The 11,969-nt window shown below is 41.4% G+C and overlaps 1 protein-coding gene across 1 annotated transcript; it reads right to left on the minus strand.

The window, feature by feature from the left end:
- Window positions 1–234: 234 nt before the first annotated feature.
- On the minus strand, window positions 235–7,168 carry RFXAP (regulatory factor X associated protein). The gene is made up of 4 exons (XM_027650506.1): window positions 7,122–7,168; window positions 4,605–5,286; window positions 1,859–1,966; window positions 235–453 (listed from the first exon to the last, which is right to left on the minus strand). The coding sequence occupies exons 1-4, from the start codon at window positions 7,166–7,168 to the stop codon at window positions 343–345; spliced, it is 948 nt and encodes a 315-aa protein (XP_027506307.1). The 3' UTR covers window positions 235–342.
- Window positions 7,169–11,969: the final 4,801 nt, after the last annotated feature.

The raw sequence follows: 11,969 nt of genomic DNA on the forward strand, positions 1-11,969 counted from the left end.
CAGAGAGCCATCAGCTCACTGGAGCCACCCACAGTGAAGGGGCTTTGGTCCCAGCAGTTAAAGTCTCTGGCACTGGGAGTGTGACTGCCAGAGTCTGGTAAATGGTCAGATTGGGAAGTTTCCTTAACACAGTCCAGTCCACTCTATGATTCTGTGATTTGCTCAGAAGTTTGCAGACACCCAAGCAGCTCAAAACCTCAAAAGTGCAAACAAGATACAAATACATAACAAAAGTAACTTTCATTTTCCTTTAAACATTGAGATTCTTAGTATTTATACAAAGTACAGATCCCATCCCTCCTTCAGCACCAGACTGATCTGAAGGTCATTGATCTGTTCTCATTACCCAGGGGCTCCTTGAAATTGTTGTTGCCTTTGTTCCAAAGCTTGTTGACTTAACAGTTGCTGTTGTTTCTGTAGAAACTGCACTACTTCTGGGCTTCTGAGTAGGGACTGAAAGAAAGAGAGTGAACTTTACTTTAGAGAACTCACATATTTTAAATAGCTATATTATATTTATATTATAATATTTTTCCATTAAATTAATTTGCGCATTACTCCTTGCTGTTCTTTAACCGTGGCAGACAACTAAGCAGCAGCCTCTGCTCACTCCCTCCCCTGCTCCCTCCCTGCTGTGGAATGAAGCACTGTTCAGCAATAACTAAAACAACACTGCATTATCAACACTCTTTTCATCACAAACCCAAAGTGCAGTCCCATACAAGCTACTGTGAAGAAAATTAACTGTATCCCAGTCAATACCAGCACACCCATCCAAACGAGAGTTCAATCAAATGCAGAGTTACAAAACACGCTCACAAGACATCTTGGCATTTTTCAAGACACCGTCAAGTAACCAGAAGCAGCATTAATACACATCCTGAAAGCAGGGTCATAATGTAAAGAATATACAGTATTGCAAAAAAGCCCATAAATATTACATACAGGAATAATCTAATGACATACTGAAAACAAACACCTCTCAATTGTGTCTTCAGTTTTGAGCCAATTTCTACATTTCCCACTGCAGATAGCTCAAAAAGAGTATAATAAACAAACAAAATACTGTAATTCTGCAGCAAAGCTCACGTTCCCATCAAGAGTTCAAGCATCTGGAGTATTAGCCACATGTTTTAGTTTTAGGTAGACCTGCAAGGAGCAGGGACTTGGACTCAATGATCCTTATGGGTTCCTTCCAACTCGGGATATTCTATGATGCTGTGTTCACTGAGTGTTCAGAATTTCCCAACACTTCAAAACAGCAGTCCAGTCACAAGGAATGAAAGTTGTAATGGAGAAGCCAAAGAAACTGTAAGTACTGAATTATTTTCCTTCATTGGGCCTAATTCTTTAAAGGAGCAACAAAGTGTTTAAAAACTTAGAACACGTGCCATTCATGCCCTCTACAGATGAGTCATACTGTTTACAGTTTATCAACACATACATACACAACCTTAAGTGTGATATATCTACAACTTCTAAAACACATCAGAGTAATTAAAGCTTATATCAGACCTAAAGTCCATACATTGTTCTACCTAAAGCTTTGGTTTAACAAGCTAAAACCCCTCAGTTATACTATAAGCACTATTTACACTGAAGAAATAACCATGCCTGTTTATTACTACCATAATACACAACTTCAGTTAATGTGGCAGTGATCACTAAATTCAGTTATCTTAGTATTCTTCACAGAGAGCTGAGGCACATATCTGCTCTGCAGTGTATTTCAGATTTGAAAATATGCACATGTAGTGAACAATCTTAAACTGATCTTCTTTCACAGCAATGCCAGTTAAGTAAATAAAGGTGGTGTAACAATTTTTGAGTTCAAAACCTCTACAAAAACAAGACTTACCAGCCTTTTTTTATTCAATACTTGTTCTAAAAGAGTAGGTCTTGCTGGGCGATCTCCAATGGATCCTGTTCTCTGCTTTGTAACAGGAACTGAACCTTCAACACTATCCTGCACATGAAAGAAAAAAGAGAAAGTGAGACTATAAACTCTGATATAGTGATACACAGAAAATCCCAGGAGTAAAGAACATTTGCCTCCTAATCTGCAGAGGAAAGTAACAGCACAGGAATGGAAATGTATCTATTCAAGACTGGGCCTCTTCTTTCCACATCCTTTCACCGTTTCACCAGTCACACCGAAGCAATGCAGCCGATTTAAGTCTTCCACACTGCAAAAGTAACCAGGTTACTAAGGCTAGTTGTAGCCTTGAATTTATTTGACTGAATTTCTTAAAAAAGAAGTCACAACAGTTCAATCTCCAGCTTCTGAAAGCGAGTGATATTTACCATTTACAACTGGGCAGGAATACTTCTAGTACCAAAACAAAACATACTTCAGAACACTATTATGAACTTGCTGAAGCCCCAGTCTTACTTTTCTCTTTGCAAGTTTATTCTGTTTGTTGTACAATCACCAGTCACCTGAATTAGACATATGAATACAATATGGCTCTACAATCTGCTCTGAAGAAAATATCAATGGTTTGGAAAATTTAAACCTATATTGAATTCTTTGTGTATTAAATTCATAACTTACTGACACTTCCACTTACCTGAAAGGGATCAAAAGGAAGAACAAAGTATCCCAGTATCTTTCACTTCAATCCTGTCCACAGAAGTCAAAAATGAAAACATCTACTGGGAACCTAACTCTCACTCCACAAGACAACAGTATCTTGTGAAGTCTTAACAGAGACCACTGCAAAAAAGCATACTAAGTTTAGGACTAAATATCCTGCTTTCTTCTGCAAGTTCAGGCCTTAATTTCATAACATTCAAAGCAACCTGCATTTGCAAAACCTGGGAAAAGCAAGCCCACTTTCTTCCAAAATGTAATAATCACTATTTCATGTTACAGATCAAAAGATTTTAACCCATCACTATGCAGTATGCTACGATTCTGCCCTTCTCCCATACCGTCCTTTTTTCTGAACTAGCAAAAGTATTTCTACAGACTGAGCAGGAAGTAGTTCTGTAGACCCGGCTCACAAACTGAGCAGGATGAACTATCAGAGAAGAAAGAGAGAAGAGGGGAAGTCATGCCAGTATATAAATCTAGAATTCATTTTGATCTTGATTGAATACTGTGTGCAGCTTCTGTTCCCTCATCTAAAAGAGAAGTAGCCACTAGAACTAGAAAAGGTTAACAGAATGGCAAGGATAATAAAAGTATGTAACTTTTTCCTTGAAAACAAGCATGTTAGGCCTTTTCAATGCAGGAAGGAAACAACTTAGGAGGCAAGTCTTAAGTGTCACAAACTGAACAGGAATTAGTTGTTCGCCGTATCTTCTCATGTAAACACTAACTGGCAAATCAGGTTGACAGCAGTAAGATTCAAAAACAAGGAGATCATATAAACCAAGCAGCAGACCTGAAGAAACTACCAGAATGTAACAGATGCTCAGAGCTTACAGAGTTCAACAAAAAATCCAAAATACTACATGGAACAGGCATTACTTAAGAGCTACAAAATACATCAGAAAACCTACAGCTATTTCAGTAAGTTCTTTGAACTGAGAGAGAAGATGAGAGAATACTTCTTAGCAGCATCATGTACACTTCCCTTTTTTTAATGCACCTGCTTCATGCCAGCTTTTACAGCTACACAAAAAAAGATTCTTTAGTGTGACACCCAGTATGGTTACTATAATATTTATATGAAGAAAAACAGAAAAAAGAAAAGTTTTTTGATGGTTAAGTTTGCAGTTAGATCAGTTGCCAGTCACATAACTCGAGAGACAGCTGTGCTGACATAAAAGGGTTGCTTCTAGGATAAGTGTCAGGCAAGTTGGTGTTTTTTTCCTTCTGGCAATCACTATTTTATACTTGCCCCTTTGAGCACAAACTAGTCAGCACCTTCAAGAGTAAAACCATTTCCCTCTTTCTGTCTCATCCTAATACAAGATCTTGGTCACTCTATAACAAGTGACCAAAAATGTGAAAATGTGTGATCCTGGCTCTGTCAGTAACTGTAGGAAAAAAAAAACCTATTTAAAAAGTCGAACGTTACCATTAGCTCTCCCACTGACAATTTTTCCCCATCTAAACAATACACATAAGCTTATAAAAAATAGGTATAAACTAGCAGTGGTCTAAATATATAACTGCCATATAATATAAAAAATAATAACGGAAAAGTATCTTGAAAAACCTACACAACTGATTCTTATATACAATATAACCTGATATCTAACGGCCTTCGTGACTTTAAAACTTATTTCAGCATCAACTGAGCAAGAAATCTGACAAGAAGTCTCTCTCAGATCTATATTTTCATCCTTCCTCCTGTGAAAAAAACCACGCGCTACACAGCGAAGCATCCTCTAGCAAGAATTCTTTCCCTGGAATGTCCTGGTCTAGCTGTACGCTACTACAATTTATGTCAGAGAGCTAAGAAGAAACGGGCTTTGCTCCGGCAAACCGAAGGAAGAGTGAGCTGTAGGACCGCCCCACATTTCTGCCCTTTCCCCTGGCCAGCAAGGTCCCATTCCCGAGTCTGACAGAAGCCGATTTTCCAGGGAAGCCGCAGCCCCCGGGCACCCCTGAGGGTGTCCCGGCCGAGGCCCCGCCGACCACCCCGCCTCACCTCGGCCCGGGAGCCTCCCCCGGCGGTCGCCGCCGCCCCGCCGCCGCCCAGGGCCTGGTCGCTCTTCTTGCGCTTGTACTTGTCCTTGTAGATCTTGTTGCGGTGCCGCTTGCACATCCAGGGCTTGCGCTGCTTCACCACCTGCGTGGTGGTCTCGCTGCAGCCCTGGTACGTGCAGCTCTTGCACTCGCCGCCCGCCGCCGCCTCGCCGCTCGAAGCCGCCGCCGCCCCCGCCTCCGCCTCCTCCTCCTCCAGCTCCTCCAAGCTGGCCGTGCTCTCGCCGCCCGCTGCCTCGGCCTCGGCCTCCTCCTCCCTCGCCTCGGCCCCGCCGGGGCCCCCCAGCCCGTACAGCACCATGAAGCCGCCGCTAGAGGAGGGCGGCAGCGGCCCGTCGGCGCTCGACACCGGCTGCAGCGCCACCCCCGCCGTCCCAGCCGCAGCCTCCCCGCCGCCGCACGGCTGCATCAGAAGCAGCGCCAGCTGCTGCAGCGGCGAGGAGGAGGAGGAGGAGGCGAAAGCGAAGACGTGAGCGGCGGCGGAGCAGCCCCGCGGGGCGCCCCTGCCCGACCGCGCGGAGCCCCGAATCCCCGCCCAGTCCTCGCCGCGCCCCCAGCGCGCAGGCGCCGCCCGCGCGGCGCATGTGCTCCGGGGCGCGGGGGCGGCTGTAATGGCGGCGCCGCCGCTTTAATGGTGTGGGGGGGTTTGCCTCGAGGCTGCACCGGCATACGGTGGCAAGAAGCCCTTTTAGTCACGGCACAGCCACCGGTGTGGTTTGGGCCGGTGTGATGTCCCACCCTTAAGGGAAAGGGAACACCCGAGATTCGTTAAATGCTCGTGGTCGAAAGGAACGACAGAAGTCAAGAGGGTCTGCAAGCAATCGAAGTTTTATTAGTAAATTGCACACTTGGCATGGAAATCGGTGTGTTAGCCCCTGACCTACTATATAGGCATATGGCAGTGGGTTTTGGATAAAGAGGAAGCCTTAAAGTGGAGAGAGAAAGTAAGAAATGAAGTAAAGGGGAGTGAGGGAGAGGGGAGAGAGAGAAAGAAATGAAGGAAGAGAGAGAGAGAGAGAAAGAAATGAAGGAAGAGAGAGAGAAAGAGAAAAAGATGTTCAGAATTCTGGGGGTGCCGCCCAGGCTTGTTGGGATACCATTTCATGGATAGGTTTCCCAACCCTGAAGATAGGTTTCTTGCTTTCCATGTAAATTAGTCGTCATGTGCAGTCTGTTCTTTCAGATCTTTCTGGGAATGAGTTGGAGGACTTCGGGTGTCTTGGGTGGTCTTGGTCCCCCACTACTGTCCATGCCCATTTCTTGGCCTCATTCCTGAACTTGCCCAGTACTGTGTTGTGCTTATCTCCAGAACAAGGGTGTTTGTCCCAGAAAAGTACTGCCCTACCTCCACATGTTCTCCTTCTCCAGTCACATCTTGTTCTTTGTCACAGTGTGTTAGTACCAACAATCCTTGGTTGTCTCTCACAACCATCTGGCTCTCTGTTCTTGAGACATACACATTAGCCCCTTATCTTCTGGGGTTCTACACCCAGTCAGCCTGCTCAGCCTCCTGTCCTGCTCTGGTCCTGTGATGTCTGTCCAGACCTAAACATTCCTGCCACTGATCTTCCAAAGTGCTGTTTCTAGGTTGTACTTGTGTCCTTGCTTTTCAGCCACTGTCATTTCAGACGGGGGACAAAGTGATGCAGTTTGGCTTCTCCCACTTAGCCTTTTTGTTTCCCCTAGTTTGCTGTTGCCCCTGTAGCTTTCAGCATGCTGCTCCTTTCCCTTTCTTCCTTTGGAAATCGATTCTCCCTTTGGGTTACTTCTGGATGGCGGTTTGGATGCTTTTTCCTTATTACAAGGTTCATCTGAGCAGCTAAACTTATCTTCACCCAATTCCTGCCAAGTACATTATTGCTAAGTAAGTTTCTTTATTCTGCAATGTAAGTGAATGGTGTATCCATAATCTTAGATGTTTTGTCACTCCTCAGTCCTGTCCTTTTCTCTGCAAAGCTCTTGCATTTTATTCCAAGAAAAACATTACCTGTAATGCAACTGTCATGCCTACCTTCAGTATTCTTCTTACTTACTCCTTCTGTCAGGCACTGGATTCTCCTCACTCCTGCAGAGAAGTCCCACTGAATTCCATCTCCTTGATCTCCTGCTGTTTGCCCCCCTTCATTTTTCTTACCTCCTTACTGTCTGTGGGCTCTTGCCTTTCTCATTGCATGCATCAGTTAATCCCGTATTAAAGAACAGTGCTGACTCCATTTATTCCCTGGCAATTACCACAGCTCCCTTTTCCTTTCATTAAGGTAAATTATTATGCTGTTTACAGTTGTACCATTTCAAAATAGTTAGTGATGTGGTATAGTCACAGGCAAATCACAGTGAACGGAGGAACTCTCTTCATCGCCTTTGACACACCAGTCAACTTTAATATGGCTAAGGTGACTCCCAGCTGTAGTGTTTAAACTGGAATTACAAACTATTTCTTTTTTGGTCAGTGAAGACTTACCCTCCCCACATCTGCCTCAGTGTCTTCTTCATCTCTGTTACAGCCATGCTGGGACGACTTAGCAGAAGCTTTCTTTAGAACTCAGCCTTATATCTGTGCCTGTAGTGAAACATGTAAAAGTTACACATAACCTTCTTTTTCTCCTGCCTCATCTCTTTTATGTCAGCTCCTTAAGACAGAGGCTGTCACAAAATGTTTGGATTTTTTTTTTTCACATTATAGTTCCATCTAAATAATTTTTTTTTTTTGCTTTAAATACATCTTGAAAGAATTCCTTCTTAAAATTCTAAGTGCTCCTGAAATTAATTAAAAGAAAAATTCAAAGTAATAACAAATCAAAATCAATAGTATTTTTCTCCAGCCACACTCCCTGCATGTATCCACACAATAACTAATTAAAAGAAATGGGAAGCTGATAACCTTTAATTCCTGGGAAGCAGAGTTGCTTGTGTCCTTCACCTCCACTTCTCTGAAGCCCCTCTGAGACACATAGGTTTGTCGTGGGCCAGTCAGACCAGTAGACTGAAGCAGTGAAAGGCTACATGAGAAAATTTTTCATGGAGTTAGGGTTTCCAACCAAATGCTGTGCTGAAAACTCCCTCCCTTTTAGAATAAATTGGATTCTGCCTTAGGCACCCTGATAACACATGGGGATCTCACTGGAGAGTGTGCCTGGAAGCATACTTCAACTCCATAGTTCTCATTTTCCTCATCTGAAGAACAAAGAGCAACAGAAAGCTGCAGAAAACTAACAGTACCTTACAAAGGTACTGAAAGCGTTAATTAATTAGCAAATGAATTTTATATTTAATGAGCCTATTACTCTATTGCAACGTGAAGTTTTATCCAGTTCTTTTTACCCCAGAACCTTATCATCTACTTACTTTAGGGCATAGAAACATAAATAGGAATTAAATTAGTGTGAGCTAACAAATTAAGCCCTTCTTAAAAAGCTGCCATTGATGCTTTCTTTTTTTATACGCCTAGTTTGCTCAGAAAAGAGAAATCTGTGATGGAAAAGAAATAAAGGAAAGTAGTCCTTTCCTTGGGCTGCACTTCTGTCAGTCTGGCTCTTTGGGGAGGAATGTCATGTTTGGAAAATTTTGACACCAGTCTGCACATCATTGCCATCCAGCTGCATCATGTTTTGTCTTCCCAGCTGCAATTAGAAGGAGATGCCAAATACAATTATTGAAATCTAATAACTTCATTTGTCCATTTGCTGACATCTTGTTGTTTAAGTGGATTCTGTAATTTTCTGCTGTCTCTTTTGTTTGTGTTTGTGAAATAGTTCATTTTAATATTCTAGATTTCTATGCTAGTTCTTAATATCCAGTTCTTAGTTGTCTTGGGAAACAACATGTATTAAAAAAACAGATACAGGTTATGATTCAGGAAGGTAATCATCATTGGAGAGGCTGATCTGTCTTACTTACAGACCAGGATAGTACTAATGATTATAGCTGAAGTAATATTTTCAAATGTTGGAAGTTATTTTATCACTATTTGATGAGTTATGATATAAATTTCATTCACTCAATATGTCTATCTGTCTATCTGTCTTTCTATCTATCTTTTACACAGAAGTGCATTTGTCTTTATCATTTGCTGTAAGAGGACAGGCCATACTAAGAACTTCTATGAGATGTGGGACTATGAAATTCATACCTCCAGTGTTGTGATAACCCTACAAAGGAGACATAATCTAAATGCAAATTATCTTGTAACCTTATTGTTATTGCTTATTTGTTATGAAATGAACAGGTTGACTCAAGGAGAGCATTTGGGTTTTTAAAACAGGAATGAATGGTGCTCAAAAGATATACAGGAATGAAGACTGCTGGAGGGCTGAGAATGAATAGTTTTTAAAGCACATCTCTTTAGAAACACATTGTTTGATGAGGGAATCAAAATGCGAGTATATATAGTCAAGAGAGATTTTTCTGCTTTGTTCTACCTTGTACTGCTTAGCAAACTCCCCATTTATTCTTCCTACCTGCTCTTGGGGTTCAAGTCAAATTGCACAGTGATACAGTCATGGAAAGATTCAAAAGCTCAGCAGTCTAAAAACAGATCTGCCCTCAAAGGAGGGCAAAGCTCAGAGTGATCAATGTGCTTACTGATACAAATGCCCAGGTGACAATGGGTGGTGAAGTCTTATGAATAATAGAAAGCAAAGGATTTCGAGCTGCTGTAGTCAGACTGTTAAAGCTTGGTTTTCAGATAAGTGTACTAAAGTTTGATGCCAATTTTATGAAACTTTTCATTTTATAAAAATAAACATCTTCTTTTACACCATTCAAATATATGAAATGACTATTTTCATTAACTCATTAGGCTTTATGAATTACAGACAAATTTATTTTTGCAAATCATGGAAATAAAAACCTAAACAGAACTTTTGTTTGCATCATGGATATGTATTCTGGGTTTAGTGACGTGGTCCCAAAAGGAGAAAGGGGTTCACCACTCTTGGGATGGTTGCAGAAAATGGCATTTTATTAAGGGAGCTCTGGCTTTATATAGGGTCGGGGTAGAAATCGCCAGAAAGAGAGGAGGAACCAGGGAGGAGCATGCAAATAATGACCATAAAAGGAGAAATAGGGGTTGGCATTACCATATAGGGAATTATGACCATAAAAGGAATTGCTGCAATGCAGCAAGCAGGAGCCAATCAAGGACAGGGATTAAAGGGTGTGCAGGACAGAGGGATTTTTCATAAAACTGTTTTAAAGTAGAGTTGAGAGTAAAATACAATGGACTCTTGAATATAACAGTAAAAACCCAAAATACATAGGGGTTAAAATTCTCAGTCACTTCAAACAGGGGTTTCATTCTCTGGGGTACCACAGATCTCTTGACAAATCTCCTGTTCTCTTTTCCATTTCTCGTAGCCTTCTTCATCCTCGTCCCCGACAGTTTAGTAAATGTGTGACATAAAATGGTCATCGGAAATAAGTTTTGAAAGAAAACAAGGGCCTCTCTCTTTTGCATGGTTATCTTTGTCCCATGAAAACAGATAAGTTTAATAGCTCTGCTGAAAGTAAGTCTCCCCTTTCATATATTTACATTTAATTAGACATAAATTAATCAACTTATAAATAAAATTAACATTCACGTTGACAATATAATAAAACCAATTGGAAATAGGCATGGATAAAAGTGTGCGGGACAGAAGTTAGAATATGCTCTGAACCTCACACCGAACATTTATTAGCCCCTATGCTCTCAACAGCTTTAATTACTGGAATACTTCTAAATCTCAGAACAATGTTTCTTTGATGTCATTTTCAATTGCTGAAGTAAAACTTATCTGGAGCCCATTTTGTTAGTCTAGGTGATTTCCATTCATGGTGAATGTATGGGTGATTATTGCTTTTGGCATCTGAGCAAGGTCAGTGTCATTCTGTTTTCCTCTCATGAGGGGCCAGCATCCTTGGATGTGTTCTGAAATGTCTCCTAGTCTGTGTGAGTCATGATATAAGGTTTTGTGGTATGGAATAGTTATCACCTTGGCAGAGGTCAGTGTTGCTAGTTCTAGCTATTACTGTTTCACAGATTGATATCCTCTCAATCTAAATCATTGAATTCAGACCTAGTTTAAAACAATATCTCTCTCCTTATAGCCAAGAAACCATGAATAACAGAAAAGAAAGGGATAGTCACTCTGCTTTATGAGGCAGTAAATGTCAGTAACAGGATAAATTTACAAAATAATAATAAAAAAAAAGGAGCGAGCTTGGGTTTAGGCTATGAAACATTCTCTTTCAGTAGAAATAGGGAGAGCCTTGCTTATTAAGGAAGTTAAAACTAGATGGAAGCAAAGCTCTAGATAAAGGAAGTAATCCTCTGTTGGCAGGGAAATATGTCAGATTAGCTGCTCTGTCCATTGCCAACAGCTGTGGCTGCCAAGCAACTCATAACTGTATCTGAACGTCAGCATCTTTTCCTTCCTATTTTGTAACAATTGCTAACATCGATCATGTGTTTTGGCCTTTGTGCTGACATACATAAAATCATAGAACAGTTTGGGTTGGAAGGGACCTTAAAGATCATCTGGTTCCAACTCCCCTACCATGGGCAAGGACATCTTCCATGAGAAGAGGCTGCTCAAAACCCCATTCAGTCTTGGCTTTGAACACTTCCAGAGATGGGACATCCACAATATCTCTGGGCAATCTGTGCCCATATCTCACTACCCCTATCTTGGGACCCCAGAGCTGGATGCAGTACCCGTAACTGTAGACTAGAGGGGCAGAATCACCTCTCTCACCCTGCTGGCCGTGCTGCTTTTGGTGCAGCCCAGGATACAATCGGCTTTCTGGGCTGCAAGGACACATTCTGGGTCATGTTGAGCTTCTTGTCATTGACTCCCTTTCATGATCTATGGGAGTCACACCTTGGAGTCACTCCACAAGTTGTGTTCAAGTAGTCTTTTATCACTTTAATTGAGCAGTGAAATATTTCCTGTATTGTTCCCATAAGTATGTTTTATATGTCATTTCAAGCAAAAGTTGGAAGATTTACTTCTGACATGGTTATTTGGACAGCAAAATTTATATTTTCTATTTCTGGCTTAATGCCACACATTTCTCACATATAAGTGTAATCAAAGGTGTCTAGTTTTTCTGAAAGATGTATTTCACACTTGAGAGTCCCCTTCATGGAAGGGGATGGTTCTGACCCATTAACAAGAATTTCTTTCTTGAACTGGAGCTATTTTTGCACACTTTTCTAGCACTTTGTTGAAGCCGTGAAATAGCAACTTTGTCAGTTCTTCTACACATTCACAGAGGTTTTTCTGTTTTGTTCTTCAATATGAAGCTGAGAAGTTTGTTTTCATTTGTT

The sequence above is a fragment of the Corapipo altera genome, unplaced genomic scaffold (assembly GCF_003945725.1).
Source record: "Corapipo altera isolate COAL_440 unplaced genomic scaffold, ASM394572v1 0, whole genome shotgun sequence".
Taxonomy (NCBI): Eukaryota; Metazoa; Chordata; class Aves; order Passeriformes; family Pipridae; genus Corapipo; species Corapipo altera.